The 20,559-nt window shown below is 38.9% G+C and overlaps 1 protein-coding gene across 4 annotated transcripts in view; it reads left to right on the plus strand.

The window, feature by feature from the left end:
* Fgf14 (fibroblast growth factor 14) overlaps nucleotides 1–20,559 on the plus strand; it is a 584,806-nt gene that overhangs the window by 372,446 nt on the left and 191,801 nt on the right. The window contains exon 1 of one of the 4 annotated variants that reach the window (XM_032917632.1): nucleotides 14,476–15,291. The exons of the other annotated variants lie outside the window; for them this stretch is intronic. Coding sequence (XP_032773523.1) covers nucleotides 15,099–15,291 — 193 coding nt within the window. The 5' untranslated portion in view covers nucleotides 14,476–15,098. Of the gene's footprint in view, nucleotides 1–14,475; nucleotides 15,292–20,559 lie in introns of those variants that run through there. 4 annotated transcript variants of the gene reach the window in all.

The raw sequence follows: 20,559 nt of genomic DNA on the forward strand, positions 1-20,559 counted from the left end.
TCTTCTGAAACAAATCAGAAACTATTACTGTGACTTTAACAAACCAGGATCTGGGCTTCTTTTAGATGCTACGGTTATTGCCCTTGATAGACTCAGGGAGTTTAGCCATATTGGCTTAATTTTCTGTGTACATGTATTTTAATTTATACCAAATGTAAACATTCCTGTCATATAAAATACTTTGTTTCTATGAACTTAGTAAAGTTCTGTTTGCCATTAACCATTCAGGGAAGGAGGAGGAACACTCAGCAAGTGGCTCCTTTCCTCTAAGATGAAGGACAATCACCAAATGCTTTTCTAACTATTCAAGGAATATTACCAAAATAAACTATCACAGAAATATAGGTTTATTTCTACAATTATCAGTAAAGCATTTTTTACCAGAATATGGTGACATAGGTGTGACAGAAATAAAATGGAACTTGTTTGCTTAGGACCTGAGGTATAACTATATGGAGAGTAATATTTTATCACAGGAAATTAATTTTGCTCTCTCTGATAGGAGACCTTGTAAATATTCCCAACCCATGAATCATATTATTCAGATTTATACACAGGCAGACTAAAGGTTCTCTCAACTAATTCCAACTTTGACTTTTTTAAGTATTTAAGAATAAAATTATTTTATTGTTTCCTTCTCCTTTGGTTTATTTTAAAGAACTATTTCACCGAAGCAATTCTTTTTACTTCTGTGAAGGCAGAATGGGTAAATGAAGAATTCTAATGTTTGAGAAATCTCAGTGCAAAGCTTTTGAGACCATATAAATGAAATACTATCTCACATTAAGTGGGTAATACTATTACATAAAATTTAGAATTTCTTATCAGCTATGAGAATATGCACAGCTCACTGGTGAGTGCTTTATGCATGTTACCCTCTTCAGTTCCTTCTAGCTCAACATCTTTGTTTTAAAATGTCAACATATGTGATTATATAGGTAGCATATGTTCTTTTGAAGGATGTGGGGAAATATGCAAATGGTAAAATAAAGAAAGCTATAGGCTACTATCCACTGATAAACATTATTTATACTTCTCTTCTAACTTTGTCACATATGTAATTATATTTAACACTTATGGATTAGATTTTGTGTGTTTACGTGCAGTTGATACATTTCAAATATTAAGAGAAAATGTGTAATGGAAGATCATTCTGAGAACAGTGGGATAATATGATAGTAGGAGTCAAGTAAGAATCTCATTGCTGTCTTATATGAGAACAATGGTAGGTATTAATGAATTATTCCAAGTTTATTTTTGTTTTAGAAAACTGTTATATATGTTATAACTTGGGATTTCCTTTACTTAATATTTCTACTTGAAGTTCCTGCATTCCTTTGTCTACCTGGCAACTTCCTCTCATCTATTGAATCTTAGCACCATGTGGCATTGCTTCCCTGAGACTTTTTTCTTGGCTGCAGAAGGGAGATGTGGCATTCTTCTTAGGCTGCCCCTCTGATGCTTAGTCTCACCATAACATGTATATATCTCCTCCATTTTTCTTAATATTCTTTGAATACTCGGCTCAGGGATGATGAAGCAATGCTTGTTATACTGTATAACACAATAAATTAATGAATGGATGAGAAAATTGAAAGTATATTAATAAGATGTGTATCATGACTATATTGATTGAGAGAGGATGACTTTGTAAATATCAGATGCAATCATTTATCACCTAAAGTAGTTTAAGAATAGCATGGATATATATATATATATATATATATATATATATGATTTTTCCTATCTGTATATATATAAAAATCATATAGGAAAAATCATAGAAATACTGAAGTGGGAAATTTTGTTTGTTTTGTTTTTGTTTTTTGACCACTCACTTGTCATGCAATGTATATCTGGGAGCTGTCATGTGAGGCTGGAGCCGACACTTAAAAGGGCCCATGATGTTTAAAAAGTGTATAAGTAGAGCTCCACAGACAGTGAAAGGACACTCGTGCATCGCTATATCTCGCTGGTCTTCATTGGCCATGCAACTCTTCATTGGTCTTTGCTGGTCTTCACTGATCTTCACTTCATAGAGAGAATTGTGCCAAAGAACTTCTGATCCTTGCTGCTTCTGCTGACTCCGCTGAGTAGGCAGAGCCTTGTGGTTTCTGCAGGATTGAGCAGCTACTACTGGTTCGTGTTTGGTGTTTGCTATAGGACTGGACTACAAGTATCCTGACAACAAACAGTAAAGTTGCCCCTACTTCACTGAGGACCACAACCCTTCTTCTATAAACCTTCTTCTTTCCCTACCTTTGGTTGGTGGGTTAGAAGGGAGGTTAAAACATTCTAGTACCCTAAATAAAGTAAGTTTAGAAAATTCTAAGCCTACAAAGTATTCTAGGAAGCTTACAATGGCAACTCTACCATTGTGCAACTAAAGTCAGAAGTATGGAGTTGTGACACAGAAGCATGCATACATCCAGGATATCAGATGTTGAACTTAGACTTGTGTCTGCTTCCACTTAGCTTTGTGACTTTAGGAAATTAATTACCCTGCACCCTTAAGTTTGTAGCTCAGTAAGATCAGGCTGTTGGACCAGATTATAACTAAAGTCCTCATTTTAAATGGGGAAGGATACTGTAATGAAACAGATTAAGATTTCAATTCAGAATTTTAATTTATTAAAATTGAAAAAAATGGAGCTAGGTTACATGGTGACTTTTCTCTTTCTTAAAATCATAAATTATATATTCACATATAGGCATTCACACAAAAACGCATATTAGGATGTTGGACTTTTATATTAAGTTTGCAACTTTTATTAGCTTTAAGTAATTTAATAGAAAAAAGTCCCTCAATTGTTATTTTTGTGATAGGTACTGAGATTTGATTTTATATTCGGCTTCATTATTATTGATAAAACAGAAGACTTGTGTTTGGGTGACATTTCCCACTTCTTGCCTTTTTCATATTACTCATTTTATTAAAATAGTAGGAGACCCATTGGGACAGTGACATCTCTACTTTCTCTCACGCACAATGTATCCCAGCTCATCATCTGAAAGTCTCCAAGCTGCTACCTCTTGAACCTGTTAGTAAGCAGAGAGTATGAGCACTATATATAAGAAAATATCTATTATCAATTACCTATCTTTTAAAGGCCTGTTGCTTTATATGGCTTTTGAAAAGTGAATTTCTGAGAAAATGAATAGAAATGAAATTAAAATCCCATAGGTTTTGCAGGTGGAGACTCATGGGGCCTCAGTCAAGCACTTTAGCTAGCATTACTTTCTTCCTTTCAGCAGTGGCCCAAACAATTGAACTATGCACATAGATTTTCAGGCCCAGGAAGGTAGAGGTACTACAGTGGGAAGCTTTGAGCAGGAGAGGCTGGGAGCATTTGGAACCAGAAAGATGATCCTCAGAGGCAGAATAACAGTTCTCATTGGTAAGCATGAATGTAGTAACTGAGGATAAGAACAACCTTTTGAAATGTAAAACATGTTTTAAAAAGCTGTATAATCACAAAAGCTAGATCTGGAGGGTTATAAAATTAAGACCTCTGTTTCTGAGTGTCTGCCCGGACTATTAGCTGAGTACAAGTAAATTCTAAACTTTGCTGTGTGAAGTAAAATATTCCTGACATAAATTAGTCTGCTAGAATTAAATGTCTTGAAAGCATCACTAAGCTCATTTCATGGAGAAAAGAACACAAGCTAAATGCAGCCAAGCTGCTTTAGCATAGTTAATGGTATCTATGAGGCATCTTGATGAAAAGCTTTGCTTGAATATTTTCTCCCTGTGAGCTAGGCGAGATCCATTGACTGATATGTCTGTGACTTCAAATGCTTTAAGTATGCAGGAAATGTATATATGAAAGAAAACCAGCGAAACAAAATGACTACCATTTCCAACTCATAACCAAAGGTATCTTTGAAGCATGTGTTCTTGTTATCTATGGAAGCCAGGTTCAGATATATGTGGACCTCAAAAGAAAGAACAGAGAATAACACATAAAAGCCAGAGGAATGTAGGTAGGGGTGAGCAAAAAATATTGAAGCTTGTTTATTTAGGACTCCTGTGGTGTTCTTTTCCTGAAATTACAATTTTTGTGCAGCTCCCGTCTACCACACACACACACACACACACACACACACACACACACACACACACACACACACACACACACAGAGAGAGAGAGAGAAGAGAGAGAGAGAGAGAGAGAGAGAGAGAGAGAGAGAGAGAGAGAGAGAGAGAGAGAGAGAGACACACACAGGCACAACTCCCGCACTCATATGTGTGTGTGTGGTGAATGAATACACACAAGTGCACACACACAAGTATACACATAGGCATGGACAATCTAAGAAATAACTCTCATTCCTTTATAACTATCTCAAATGATAACTTTCATTTGTCTTCAAGTCTAACTATGTAGTTAAGGCAAATCCTTACCCAAGATATAGTCTAAATTTCTGAGAAGGAAGACTAGCTACTACAATTCCTAAAACTACATTAAAAAGAAATAAAAATGGAAAACAGAAAGGACGTTCTGAATCGATTTCTTTCATTTGATGATAGCCTTAGGCTCCAAATCTCATTTTGTAGAGCACCACATTTACTTTTAGTTTTATTTAGCTCAATTCTATGGCCCTAAATCTCAAGAAAGTCATGTTATAAATTCAAGAAATTAGATTCTTCCTGGGTTGATTTCTGTAGCGCTCAGAAAGATGTGCTCTCACAATCCTCAGGAGAGCACAATGTTTTTTGTTTCCACCATAGCAGAGAATTGCTGTATCCCAACTCCTTTTCCCCATAAAAAGATCTGATAAACTTCAAAAGATATTCTGGTAATTCAGTTATTTCCAAAGAGGTCAGAGCAAATGACCCCACGATGTTCTGGGCAAGGGGTAAAACACACAGAAAGACAGGGCAAATGATAGAGATTCAATCAAATGAACAGCAAATAACAGAGTAGGTAAGAAGCATAAATTTCCACTTACAAAAGGCAAAGTCACTCTGGGGCTGTTCATGGCAGTGAGCCAGTGACTGTATGGTGCTAAGCCAAGTCATATTTTCACATATGACTGGTAAAAGGTAGCTGTGGTAGACTGGAGAACAGCCTCTCAAATTTGTACACACCCATTCCTCTGAAACATATAGTAACTATATGGTAAAATAAACTGTAGGAATGTTTTTAAATGTTTATTAAGTGCAACTGTGTTAAAGATCTTAAGATGGGGATCCTGGATTGAGCAGAGGAGCCAAATGAAACTGTTAATGTTTGCATAATAAAAGAGACAATAGGATCAAAGTCAATAATAGGGATGTGACACAGAAACCAAGAAGTTGGTGTGATACAAAGAATGGTCCATGAGATACAAAGTAATGATGATATTAAGAGGATTGTTCGGAAAACAAGAACAGCTCAATCTCCCCTTGAGGTTTTCAGAAGTCATAGCTAATATCTTGATTTAGTCCAGTGAAACTGACTCTACCCCAGAACTGTAAGAAAATATCCATGCTATTGTTTAAACAGCTAAGATTGTATGAGGTCCTTAAAGATCCAATGGGAAACTTAGACTGTAGATTAATAAAAGGAACGACAGCTCCATGATAAAGAGAATATACTGCTCTTTGATTCCCATCACCCATGTTAAAGCTCAAAAACACTTGGCAATCAGACCCCCTCTTATGGCCCCCATGGGAAACTGATTCATGTGCTCATGCTTCCAAACAGAAGTACACAATGAACACTTTTTCTTAAAAATATAAAATAAAATACTTTATAAGGACATGGAGATGGGATTTAAAGATCTTAAAGATTCTGCTTTTTTCAGTGCTTGAAACAAAGTAGCAACTAGGATTAGGAACAAGGCATCCATCAGTTCATGACTGTAACATTTCCTGTGTGTATATGCTTTGAAAGCTACTTTCACACATATCAGAAGGAGCTCACAAGATCAAGGCAGATTAATAACAAATTTTCCAGAGTCCTGAGGCTTCTGGTATTTAGCTAGATTTCCTGAAGCCCTGTACACTAAGGAAAGGATTTAGTTTAGAGCAGTCAGAATATTATTTGGGGTATTTTTGAAAACTTATTTATTTACATCCCAAATACTGCCCCTCTTACAGTCCTCCCCTATATTCCCTCTCCTTTCCCTCTGAGAGGGTGGAATCTCCTGGGTATCCTCCCCCTGCCCCCGCCCCTTGACCCTGTTCTTATCTCCTTCAGGGCCTTAGATCCATACATCTTAGATGTATGCTTACAGACAGGAGCCTAGCATAACTGTCCTCTGAGTGGCTCCACCTAGCAGCTGACTGAATCATATGTAGATACCCACAGCCAAACAGTGTACAGAGCTATGGGACCCTTATGGAATAGCTAGGGGAAAGACCGAAGGAAGAGGTCTTTGAGTAACAGAGATTTTAGAGATTGTATAGAACGCTAGTCCCATGGACTTCAGATCATATTCTTAAAGTGTGTGATCTTTCACATAATGGCTTCTTACCTCAACTGTAAATTCTTTGCTGTTGTTATGTCAAAACAAGTTATAAAAATTTTGATGTCACTCTTAAACATACTAGATAAAGTAGTACTAAAACATTTATTGTTGAGATTAAAAGATTCTGCATTAATCAATGCATTTTATATTTTCTCTCAATGAATATGTATCACTTGCAGAGCGAGAAACCATTGTATTAGGTGTTATACATCCATTTTTCTTTACCTACTCCTTTAATCTGATACTACAAAAATACACACAAGTATGTCCATATAAAATTCAGAAGAAAACACATATTTATAATGCCTACCACAAGGATATCAAGAATCATAAGTGTCTTGATGTAAGGCCCTATTCTGTACTCGATTCTATGACAGATGGTTTGATTTCAAGTAGCTGACTTTTGATTGACAGATACTGCAGGAATTAAAAATGGCTTCTGCTCTGTGACTTCCCAACAAAGAAGATTTGATGATCATTTAATATCCTTGAATTCTCTCTACTATTACGCTAGGATCAGGACACACAGTTCACTAAATCTAAAGGCTCTTCACAAATATGACTCAGACACTATTTAGGTTTCATAAATCAAGAGGCATAAATCAAAAGAATTACAGCTGGTATACATCTTCTAATTTACTACTAATTTCCACTTAAACATTACATTAAAAAGATACGTTTCCTCTTTTTTAAATTATGAGAATATACATACTAGTGAGGCACAGTGTGATTATATAATACATGGAGAGTGTGCAATGATCTAGTCAGGGTAATCTATATCCCTCTCTACTTTTTTCACTTGTGAAATCTCTGTGTTTTGAGCGCGTGACCTCTTTGTAAAGAATATAATAGACTGCTGGAGGTTTTAATTACTCTACCGTGCAGTAGAATACTTCCTTCTTTGAGGATATTGAGAGCATGCATTATTTCTTTCTGTGTCTGTCTTATTTCATTTAGCACATTGTCTTCCAGTTCTATCCACCATGCCACAAATGACAGGATTTCATTTTTATGAAAAATTAATATCCTATGTTGTATGTGTGACTTATCTATTCATCTTCTCATAAAAGTGCATATGAGACTTTTAAATGTAAGTTTTCCATAATTTAGTGATTATTATATATAGTGCCCTATAAACATGGTAGTGCAGATATCTATTAGATGTGTTTACTTAATTTCCCTTGTGTATACGCAAGGTATTTGTGTAGTTGGATGACATGCTCTTAAATAAAGAGCAATAATTCTGTCAGGGGAAAAATGTGACTTAATATTTTGCCACAAGGATATAAATATCCAATATTAGTTAGGTAGTGGAAAACTGGTTCTCACTTTAAGACTGGTATCACACTTTTAGCAGCTTCCCTAAGTTCTCTTAAATGATTCTACTGATATTGTATGCCCCAAAAGTGCTATTTTTCAACACTAATACCAACACTGGTTATTATTTGCTGTCATGACAGTAGTTTCTCTGGCTGTGCTGAGATCATATATTATTGTATTTCTCATTTACCTTTCCCTATTAACCATTGATTAATATATTTTTTGATAATTCCTTTTTTATTCTGAGAAATATGTAATCATATAATTATTCTCTTTGAAAGAAGTCATTTGAGTTTTCCTGCTGTAATTTTTTGAGTCCCCTATTATAGTATTAAAAATAATGCTTCGATTCTTGAGGTGGTAGTGGAACTATACCCATTAATATAAAACAGAAAGATTGAGGAACATTTTTCTCCAACAGTCCCTAATACTTTATAATTATCTTGAAAGTTAAGTAGTATGCTTTTGTGTGCACATTTGTATGTTTATGTCTATTTTAGATGTTTGAATCTATTTTACCAATTTATAATAAACACAAAGGTGGCAATGTTGATCTAGAACACATAATTACCATGATTGTGCCTATTTAATTACTATAAATGCAGGTCTTTTTTTTGCATTTTTATTGGATATTTTATGTATGTTATCCCCTTTCCCTGTTCCTCCGTCTCCCATCCTCCCTCCCCCTGCTTCTTTGAGGATACTCTCCTTCCGACCCACTACTCCTCCCTGGCATTCCCCCACACTGGGGAAACGAGCCTTCACAGGACCAAGGACTTCTCCTCCTATTGACGCCAGACAATGGCATCCTCTGCTACATATGTGGCTGGAGCCATGGGTTCCTCCATGTGTACTCTTTGGTTGGTGGTTTAGTCCCTGGGAGCTTTGGGGAGTGGGTTGATATTGTTGTTCTTCCTATGGGGTTGCAAATGCCTTCAGCTCCTTCAGTCTTTTCCCTAACTCCTCCATTGGGGTCCCCATGCTCAGTCTGATGGTTAGCTGTAAACATCCTCATCTGTATCAGTAAGGCTCTGACTAAAAAATACTGTGAGAGGTTTTTTTGTTGTTGCTGTTTTTGTTTGTTTGTTTGTTTTTGCATTTTACTCTTTGAATCTAAAATAAAGAGCAATAATTTTGTCATGGAAAAATGTGAGTTAGTACGAGTATATAAATGCCCAATATTAGTTAAATAGTTGAAAACAGGTCTCAAATACATATTGATACTGCTTTTTGATTTTTTTCTAAAAAGAAAAAATACATCAATAATCTGTACATTTCCAGAAGTATTGCAAACATTTTCAACTAGAACTCATTTAACTAGAATGAAAAAGCAAATGCCAATATGTCATTTGTAACCCTGAACAACCTCACCCTTAATTAGTTGACATCAAATTGTTAATAAAAAACAATTGTGTATCTTACTTTGCTCACAATTTAGAAAATGCTTAAGAGTGTGAAAAGTGATTTAAAAGAAAGCTAAGTCAATCATGCCATAGAGTGGAGAGTCATTCTCAGTATAAAGTAGACCAAATATAGACTCTGGAAATATTTGTGGGATATTTATTCACTTACACTCTGTGAGTCTCTCAATCCTGAACTTCTAGGAGATAAATTACAGCCACAAAAGAGATGAAGGAATAAAAATATTTTTACTGAAAGCTTTGCAAATCTAAGTAAAATACACAGTATAAAAGGACTAACATGGGGTTGGGGATTTAGCTCAGTGGTAGAGCGCTTGCCTAGGGAAGCGCAAGGCCCTGGGTTCGGTCCCCAGCTCCAAAAAAAAACCAAAAAAAAAAAAAAAAAAAAAAAAAAAAGGACTAACGTGTATGACCATATATAACTTCTTTGATGCCACTTTCCCACATTTTATTGACCCTACTTTGAAAATTTTTATATACAAACACTAAAGTAATTAGCAAATGCATTATCAGCTTTAGGATGACATGGCTTCATAACATGCTTATCCCTCTTCTTAATATACAAAATAGGGATACAATTTTATCCTCAAGAGCTCCAGGTTGCAGCACTCCTGTCCTCAGTGCTGGTGCCCCCAGGGGCTCACCCAGTATGGTCATCATGCTTGCAGCCCTTAGGCAATGCTGAGACCTGAGACTTTCCTCCAGGAGCAGGGCTTCTAAGCTTCAGCAGCAGTGGTTCCATGCTGCAGGCTGGGCTGCTGGGGCAGCGTGCCAACCCTACCTGGCAACAATGGTTCTTTGTCTGCTGGGGTCTACATTTTTCTCTGCCATCATTTTTACTTCCAATTCTGAGAAAGCATGTTTTAAAAGTATACTCCCCTAGGTCTGCCTTAAAATAAAAAGTTGTTACAGAAATATTACACACTCTGCAAATTCATCCTTCTCCACAGCATCTACCCTTGAAGCTTCCATGGGTCTCTTAGCTCCTCGGAGCAGCTCTGTGGCCTCTGGTGGCCACTGCCAGCTTGACTCCTTTCCTCAGAATTTTGAACAAAATTCTGTTTTAAAGAATTATAAGCAAAACCTATTCATGTTTCTTACACAACAGAGAAATTTACTTGCTTGCAATTGAAGTCACCTATGCATAATCACCTAAAACACCATAGAAACTCGAAACGACTTGTGAGAATTCCTTAAATAATACAGTCACTATTGACAAGGATGTTCTCATGTTTATACACTCCTCCTTTAAGATACATTTACTTTCATATCTATAGATTACTTTTAAAAGTTCATCTGGTTTAAATTTCTGTGAAGAGCTGTATTTAGCAACATATGCAAAGTTACAAATATATTTATTGCAATTTGTCAATATGCAGCCTGAAAGCAGGGGCTGAAGATTTTATACAATAGATTTCCCTCACTTGAGTTTTGATTTTAGTTAATACTTTATATTGCAAGGATGAGTGTGAGGACCTACCAGTTAGAGAGAATAACAAATCTAGACCGATAGACCCATGGGAACCATGCATCTTCCAGAAACCCTAACATATAGCAAATGGCGGAACAATTCTTTGTCTTCCCTCAGAATGGTGTTTCTATGACACTTGACGTGCTAGGACTATTCATTGCTCACAAACTCAGTAACACCTGAGAGGCAGGATGATATTTAGATCAGCAGTTTGGAGGCATGGAAATACAGGGGTAAATTCATGTCTATTATCAGAAAGAGAAAACTGTACCTGAGAATATATGCTGTGATACTAAAGCTTTGAAATTGGAAAAGAATAGGTAAGATATGAGTACTTAGTCTAGGGGATGTTACTAAACAGTTGACATCTGTGGTGTAGTCTAAGATATTGTCATAAACTCTGTACTTTGGTTAGAACTGAACAAATTCTCTATCTCTGTTTAAAAGATGCAAAACTTGAGGCAGAAAAAACTAAAATGACTTTGGAGATCACCTTAAGAAGTTGCATACTCAAAAAAATAAAAAAATAAAAAAGGAGGAAGGAAGGAAGGAAGGAAGAAAGAAAGAAAGAAAGAAAGAAAGAAGAGAGAAAGGAAAGGAAAGGAAAGGAAAGGAAAGAACCAGAAATCAAGAACCAATAGTACTTGAAACTGGAGTTCACACTCCTAAGAGCTTAGTCAGAAAACCCTCTTCCTAAATAGCCTCTCTCCTCTCCTCTCCTCTCTCTCTCTCTCTCCTCTCTCTCTCCTCTCTCTCTCCCTCTCTCTCTCCCTTCTCCCTCCCTCTCCTCTCCTCTCCTCTCCTCTCCTCCTCCCTCCCCACCCCTCCCTCCCTCCCCTCCCCCCCACCCCTCCCTCCCTCCCTCCCATCCCCTCCTGTCTCCTTCCTCTTCCCACCTCCTTTCTCCTCTCGTCTCTCCCTCCCATTTTTCTTGTTTCTTTATATATAGTCAAAGCAAAAATTAATAATCTGAAGAGATTCTGAGGCCTGAAGAAACCTTGTCTGTATCGTCCTTATGCCTGGTTTCCTCTGCACCCTTCCTAAATGAGGTTTCTCTCCAGTTCCGCGCTGCCTTTTTATCACAGTTTAAGACAGCAGATGGCTCTCTTGCGTTTTCTTTCACTTATCTCTATCTGTAAACAGCCTAGTAGCCTTTGGGAGAGGAAATAGGAAAACGCGAGGATTAATCTAAAAGACCCTGATACTGCTCCCCTCTTCAGGTTCCCCTGAAATATTAAGTCACAGCGAATAGAATGGGCCTCTGGAGATTTGAGAAATTTCGCTGTCTGAATAGATCCGAGAGTCCTTCTACGCACTTCATCAGGGGTCCTAATAGAAAGATTGAGGCAGGTTGCTTCTCTGCTATTGAACAGTTGAAAAGCTTCTGCCTCAAGGTGTGTTATTACAGTCCGTGGAAGCTGTAGTGGTTAATTTCCTTTATACCTTAAAAAAAAAAGGAAGAAGAAGAAGAAGAAGTGAAACACTGCCTTTAAGAGAAGATATAGTCTAGGAGACCTTTACAGACTGCCAGACAGCACTTCACCATGCTGGCTTCTTCAACGAAGGGTGGGTTCCCAGGGTCACTGTCCACGGTGCTGAACCTCAAACAAGCAGAAGCTTGAAGCGCAGTAAATAGTGGAGAGGGGTAACATATGGAGCCCAAAGTCTGACTTCCCTTCAGTCAAAGATTGGGAAATATGACTGAAACACGAGATAAAAAGCAGGAACAAAGCTTCGATGACAAGGAGCTCAATCCTATTTAAGTTAATATCATGATGTCTTGGCTGGTAGAGTTGTAGTTAATTTAAAAGGTCATTATGCTTCACGTTTCATCTTGCTCCCTGAAAAAAAAAACCACTACAAAAACCTTTAGGTAAATATGTTTTATTTCTTCACGAAGTCATTCAGCAATTCGAAACTAGAACTTTTTCATATGTCAAAATGGCTTCTTTTCTGTAATGGCTCTAATTGGGGTTCTTTATTCCCATAATTTAGCAAAAGAACAGTCATACTCTTTAATCAGTGTTTTTATTAGGGTTTCCCATCTCTCTGTAGACCACCTTCTCTCTTTGTAAACCATGACACTGCCTTACAAATACACACTCTAAATACATTGGTGCTCTCCTTTTCTCAGTTTTCTCTTTAAACTCATGAGTGACAAAGCAGTACACATTTCTAGCAAGGTAACTTTAAAATATTCCTCTTAATCATTGTGGTGTTTGTAGATATAACAGCCAAGTAATAGGAATAACCTTACAGGGCATACCTCAATATTAGAAGTGATATTATCCTAAACCTAATATTACCTGCACTAGATCCAAATCTGCACAGTACCATTTCAGCGGATGTTCTCCACTTCTCTAGTAAGAAAGGAGAATGCTAAAGGAAGAGCAGTGGAAGAAATGAAACTTCTTACAAAGGGAAGATATGGGTGAGTTGTAGAGAGCAGACGTTCAGCTTCCTTGGAGTGCCTCCTAGGCTACACTTCCCTCATTTGCCTAGTGGTATCTTTGTATTACTTTCTGACTATTCCCCAGAACAAAGGAAATAGTACATTTTTGTTCAACACTGCTCCAGAGACTATCTGTCTTCCTTACCCCTTCTTTCCAGTTCTCATGTAGTGCTTGGAGAAGATTTGTAAAACCCTGTCGATGACTGCCAAATCATGCTTCGTCTGTGTCCATATTGGACGATGAGAAGTTTGGCTTTTGCATTCCTTTCTCTTTGTCTTCCCGGGATGATAAGCAAAATTAGGCATGGGGTGGGGGATCTGGTGCTTGAATCAACTACAGCCACTAACTGTTCCTCCAAAGCATGAAGAGCTTTTCCCCAGTCTTCCTTTTCCCAGCTGCCCTCCCTTTCTTGTCCCTTCATATGTTTAATCATCTAAGAGAGAACACCGTTAGGTCACAGGCAGAACACCGAAGGGAAGAGTCATACAGTATTATATTTGAATTTCAGATCCAGCTCAAGTGGCTTAGCTCTCTGATGGTGCTTTTCCATGCAGGCAAACCAAAGAAAAGCAGAGCTCATAGTGATATATCCTTAGTCTGACTGGGTTTTGCTATCCCTGAGTGCTTTGACAGACACCCTTTCTCTGCACTGTGCTAATCATTGTGCTAAGGCTTCCTCAGAATTCTCCCAGGCGCTTATTCTAATCTAGCTCCCTGTGTAGAACCTGTGCAGCCACTAGCTGCTCCTCTTCCACCCTTTGGGGAATAGAGCTGGAAGCTATTACCTCCATTCTATATTAGAACAGATTATCTATGTGCTCTCCTCTGGTCCTTCTTTTTGCTGAGTGTTGATAGTTCAAAGTGATAAACCTACCCTTCTTGGAAGCAAAAGAGAGTCCAACAAGTTTGAGTGACTAGGTGAGAAGCGGAAGCACCTCTCTCCCCAGGGCTAACTCTCCACTTTCCTCCTCCACAGTGTGGGGATGCTTCCGTGTTAGAGGGATTAACCAGAGAGCAGAAACCATCTCACCCTTCAGCTTCTGCTGAGAGTTTTCTGTGCTGTCTAGAACCCTAGCTAAGCTGTGACAGCCTCGGAAACACGATAGTTTCATTTGAGCCAAAGCGCACCGATATGCCTTCAATTCAACCTCCTTAGGCTAGCGTCTTGGCATCCCACCCCGTGCAATTCATTTTACCTTTCTCTTTTTATTGTTATTTTAAATCATCACTGCATATACTTTTTATTTGTGTGTGTGTGTGTGTGTGTGTGTGTGTGTGTGTGTGTGTGTGTGTGTGTGTGTGTAGACACATCGGATGGGGACCACATAGTTGGGAGGGGATAGTGGGGTGGGAATGGAGCGCTTTGATTAGAGAGCTCAGGGGAGAAGATTGCTCTCTCCAGATGCTGATTTCCAAAGCACTTGACAATCACAGGCAGAAGCCAAGAGCAGACCGCTGTGGCCGCACCTGCCCGAGGGCAGTTTGAGCAGGGCACTGAGACCTGCCCATCGCGCCCGGGGACCCACAAATGCGCTGATACACAGCCGCGACCTGTCCTCCGCCCCTCCATCCTGTGCCCAGGAAGGAAGCCCACAGATCTGCCAACCTTTCACACGGGAGGCAGACAGGACAAGAAAGCAGAGCTGCTGGTGGTGACGACCCCGAGAGGGCTCCAGCGACACGAGGTGACCGTCAGCCACAGCCCTCTGGACTCCGAAGCAGCTGCGACCTCCAGTTCCCCGTGCAGGCTCTGCTGTGTCCCGGGAGCATCCGTTTGCCTGGTCCGAACACAGCAGATTGGGCGATGGGTCCTAGTGGGGACTGACCACCCTTACCTCTGTCTCCAACCCCTCCAGACCGCCCCTCCCTCTGCTTCCCTTGGGGCGAGCGTCTGTCTGCGCCGCCCCTTTCCTCTCCAGTGCCCCTGCTCCCCTTGCTTCTGTCCCTCCCTCCCCGGGACCCATTCCCTGGGCCACCATGGCCGCGGCCATCGCCAGCGGCTTGATCCGTCAGAAGCGGCAGGCGCGGGAGCAGCACTGGGACCGGCCCTCTGCCAGCAGGAGGCGGAGCAGCCCCAGCAAGAACCGCGGGCTTTGCAATGGCAACCTAGTGGATATCTTCTCCAAAGTGCGCATCTTCGGCCTCAAGAAGCGCAGGTTGCGGCGCCAAGGTCTGTGTGGGTCACGGTGGGGAGGTGCACCTCGGATGGGATGGCTGGCATTTCACTACCTGAATAGAACCGCTTCAAGCTCCCCTTGCTGCTTCGTTCCTCGTGTTTCTTTCTGTCCACCCATCTCCAACCCTCTGATCTCCCTCCAGCGCGCCAGAGCGCCTTCCCAGTGTAGCTGCGAATCTGCTCCCAAGCAACCTGTAGCCAGCCACTGGGAACTCAGCCCGCCCAGAGCCCTCAAATTGGCTAGCTCTTAACAGGCTCTTGCTTCCTGATTCTCCTGCATGAGGAGCTCCAGAAAATCTGTTTGCACTCTTCTTCCAGATGTTAGGGCTCCCCAGAGAACAGTATCCGCTCTAGAATATAGGATGAGGGTCTGCCTTCCGCAGTGCCTCCGGTCATGTATGTTGTCCCCCGACCCCCCCCCCACCGCTAGTAAAATAGGAGATGTCAAGTATTGGTGTGTGCCTTGCTTCACCTGGTATGTTTAGTCTCCTGCAAACCCCTTGGTTCATATCTCTTGGTGGAAGAGACCCTCTGCTGGGAGTATTGTATAAGAAATGAGCAGCTGGGAGAGCATGAATTAAGGGGTTAGCTCAGTGGAGAGTTAATGGAGAACTGGTTATTAAGGGGCTCTGATCCGTCCTGTCCACTGGCCTCTGCGTCCTGTAGCCAAATCTTGGGTGAATACAGAGTTACCCTCAGAATGAATCTGACTGGGCATGTTAGGGAAGGATGTATTCCTATTTTATCTGCTTTTAACTGATAAACTAGCAAATTATAGGAAGCATGGACAGTTATTACACAAGCATGGCCAGCATAGAGCCTTTAGTATGTGATATTACTATGATATTTTCATAAAGAGTTAGTGCCCCTCATGACCTTCTGCTGCTTGTAAAATGCCAGTCTTTACTCGGGAGACAGAGGCTGGTCAGCTGTCCCCTCTCCACACCCAGTTACAAAGGCTGACTCTTTTAGGAGCATGTGAGGCCTTCGGAGGACAATATAGGGATGCTCGCTATATCTAACCAGGTGGGCAGGAAATAACATATTTACATTAATGGTTATCTGTGTTTGCCCAGCACAATACATTCTCCCAGCCCAGCTGTGTTTGCTTTCAGTCCTGTTCCAAAGACAAGGAAGAGGCACTCTTGAGAAGCTGGAGTTTCTGTGTGGATTTATATGAGTCCACGCCTTTCCCATCTATGATCAAAAGTTTTAACGTCTTTTAAAAAATAATGCTAAATGTGAAAAGGGTCGATAGCCGATTGTGGTAATGACAAATTTTAGCTAACTTCCTGTTTGTTGCCATCAAGTTGAAAAGAACACAAATAAGATATGTCCTCATGCACATTCTAATGAAAATGCAGTTGTATATCTGTAACAGGAGAAACTTCCTTATAAAGACGATGGGGCAAGGAGATTTCAGAGCAGTGACAGCTATGAAGAATAATTAACGTGTCATTTACCTGTTATATAGGAACCTTATTCAGGAAATGTTTAAGGTCGGTGTTCTGGTCACCGTCCATACCAGTATCCATCATCACCACAGTGTCTGCTTCCTACTTTATCGGATAATTCATTGGAGCACATCTTTCACAGGACAGAGTTCTGAACTTGCCATCTAGTTAAATGGCAAGAATGGATATATTCGCTCCTGAATAGGATTATCTTAGTGCAAACACTGCTGAACAGTGCTAAAGGTGACAATGTGCATTCTTAAAATGTGCAACAATTAGATTATTTTATAAACACAGTGGATCTTTTGTGCTATATTGGGTGACGAGGGAGGAGTTACTTGACATGTGAGGAATTTCAAGATAAATTTTTCCTAGTCTAGAAAGATATCTGGGCTCTCTAATAGTCAATTTTTCTGTTTAGTGTTGACTCTAATATTTCTTAATATTCTTAAGTCTGAGCACACACACACACACACACACACACACACACACACACACCCCTCTCAGTGGTCTGCAAGGAAATTACATTTAGGACCATGTTGTCACTATGTCTTTTAATGAGAGAGTGTAAGAAAAATATTAATTTATACAGAATATTTTCTTTTGTTCCTACTTCATCACATAAAAATTATTTTCTTTAGTGAAAAAAACCACAGATACAGCTAGCTGTTGGGTTTCAGAGAGAACTAAACTTCTTAGTATTACTTTAAACCAAAGAAACATTAAAACTTTGTTATGTAAATTGTATACTGAAAGGTAGTATGGCTAATATTATATATAATAAATAGAATTAATTCATTGCTTAAATATTATTTAGGGATATATATGCCTTTCTTTACCTACTGTTTACGTATGAATTGCCCCCAGAAAGCTTTTAAAATCTGATTTGCCAATAGGTAGACATAATCTTTAAGTGTGATAGTTTCATAGATCCTTAATACTTGAAAATCAATAACCTGACAGAAGAGTATTGAAAGTTTATAGTGTGATCAGCTTTACTACAGATCTTATAGATAACTAGGTTGATAACTAAAAGAGTCTCTTCTCCCTTCATGGAGCTCACACACAGAGGCTACAGAGTTACTGCACAGAAGGAAAACAAATGGATGAGAAATATGTCCATAGTTCTACAAACCTGCAGAGTAGAGGAGAATGCAGAAGGAGGGGGAAGGTTAGCTGAGGACTGAGTTTAGTGAAGATGAGGGAAGATGATGCTCACATTGAGGACTGCCTAGTTATGAGGCTTTAAGGACACAGAAGCTGGTAAAAAAAATGCCATGTAGGTGCAAAGGCCTGCCGACAGGAAAAAAACTTAATTCACACAGAGAAAGAAAGCAGGTATAGAAACTCTTGAAGTACACCTTCAAATATAATACACACTGACTCTTTAAAACAAGACAAAACAATAGATTTAAATTTTGTGTTTTGAAGAAAGGCCACAAATATTTCTTAAGCTTAGCGAATTGATTTTTCCCTCTTTAAAAGATTTTAGCTGGTTATAGTAACACATACCTGTAAACAGAACTTGGTGGGTGGGGCAGGAAGATCAAGAGTTTAAGGCCAACCCTACTGTGTGAAATCTTGCCTCAAAAGAACAAAAAGCAAAGAACTAATGCTTTATTAGATAGCAATTTCAATTTCTGTATTGTCCAATGGATTAAACTAGAGACCCGCCACCCCAAAACTCTTTGTTTGCTTTGCTTTGCCCCCGAGCACTCTGCAGGCTGGCTGTATCGTAAGTGCCGTGAAGGTTCCAGCTTCTCAGATTCCTCCACGTCTGCCTTCTCACCTCCTTTGACTTTAAATAAAAGTTAGCATCCTGAAAATTAGCAATGTGAATGGGTTTCTTACATGTATGTATATTTATGTGTATGTGTGTATTTGTGTATGAATAATTGTGTGTGTGGGTGTGACTGTATGTGTATGTGTGTGCGTGTGTGTGCGTGTGTGTGCGTGTGTGTGTGTGTGTGTGTGTGTGTGTGTGTGTGTGTGTGTGTGTATGCGTGTTTTGCTTTGTGCCTGGAATGTTTTCTCTACTTCTATAGCTGCATACTAGAATTAATCTTATTTCTGAAAGCTCAGAGAAAATGCCTTCTGAGAAGTCTTCACTCACTGCCTTTTGTTAAAACAACCCTCAGTGGCATTTTGCAATTTCTCATAGTTGTGTATACATGATAAAAATTATTTAGCACACACCTTAAGTCTATTGTGTTTAAGAAGAAAGGTCTGCTTTTTTTCACCTTTTAAATCTTGATAGAGTGTTGTCTGGGCCCTGGGTGCTTATCTCTGTTAAAATAACATGTAATGCAACAAGCAAGAGCTTGTCTGTTTGTGGAATAGTAGCCCTTCAAAAAAATCTCTGAGGCCTGTATAATTGTTTTTTGCAGGTTAATATTTTCTTTGCACTTTTACCTAGGATCACAGGAGCCACTGAAGTATACACTGTTTGTGTTTAGGCGGTAGGAGTAGGTTTGCTAGCAACACATTTTGCCTAAAACAAATTGCAGGGTAGCCTAAAATTTTAGAAATGAAAAATATGCTACATAAATTATGTTTTCAAGTTAATCCATGTTCTAAAAGGCAGAGATACATGTATATCTGCAGAGTCAAAACAACTATCCTCAAGTGGCAGTGCAAAGCCTCCAGCTTCTGAGGCATGAGAAGAGCCTTCCCTCTTGCAAAGCACGATGTAAAAGAAAACTAGCTTCTCAAGAAATTATCACCAGAGACAATAACACTGGACTTCCATGTTTGTGCTGCTACCTCAGAGCTGTTATGGGCTAAAGGTCACAGAGCACAGGTCATAGGCACACAGGCTTATGAAAGTGCTCATGGAAACTAAAGTAAAAGAACCCTTTCCCTCTGAAGTACATTTCTTTTTTTTTCCTTTTATGAAATGTTTAAAGCATGTTTTGCTTTTATTGTTACTATTTATGTTTTCCTTTTCTGAGACCACTGGAATCTTTCCACACATATTTTGATAACTTGTTGCTGTTTAATAACTGGAGTTCTATCTTTTGTTAATCATAGTATGACTATAAAAATCATGCTGTTTCTTAATTGAAATGTTTAATTTTATTTTTAAATGGACATTTAAATATCTCATAGAAATACTATTGAATTATATTTCTCCACTGATTTTTCTTGTTTTGGTTTCCACAATCCATGTTTATTGTGGGTTTTTAAAAGTAATCATTGCTTTGGTGGTACAATAAATTAAAATGTCTAATGAAGTCGAAGTAATTACTAGATTAAGGTAGATATTCAAACTATGGTTTGTTCTGGGTTGAATTATATTCATAGAGTTTAGCTTCTACATACTTAAGTAATTAATTTGTCATGGTCATGTTTGTTGATTTTTTTTTTTAACATGAAGTCCATCCAAGAAGCACCAGAACACCTCTGCTTGTACACCCATGGAATTTATAATCAACTACAGATTTCTCTTTATATTTCAACTTTGTGAAAAATTCTGGATGATGTTACATGTATTTGATAACTTCTGTGGGGTTTTGTTGTCATTAGTAATTCTAGTTTTATACTTATATTTTATTTTTTTAATTTATTTTCTTTTTATGATAGACATAATATTAAGATTATTGGAAAACCATTTTTTCTTTGGAGGTAGTGTGGTACTGATTATTGAACTGAGGGACCATCACACGCTGGGCAAGCAATCTATTCCTAACTACATCTCTAGTACAGTATTTATGTTTTTGGTTTGAGATAATCTCTCTCTATGTTGCTCAGGTTGGCTTTGAACTCATTCTCTAGGTCTGAATGGTTTTGGAATTGCTGTTTCCTGTCT

Source organism: Rattus rattus, chromosome 12 (assembly GCF_011064425.1).
Source record: "Rattus rattus isolate New Zealand chromosome 12, Rrattus_CSIRO_v1, whole genome shotgun sequence".
In the NCBI taxonomy this organism is placed as follows: Eukaryota; Metazoa; Chordata; class Mammalia; order Rodentia; family Muridae; genus Rattus; species Rattus rattus.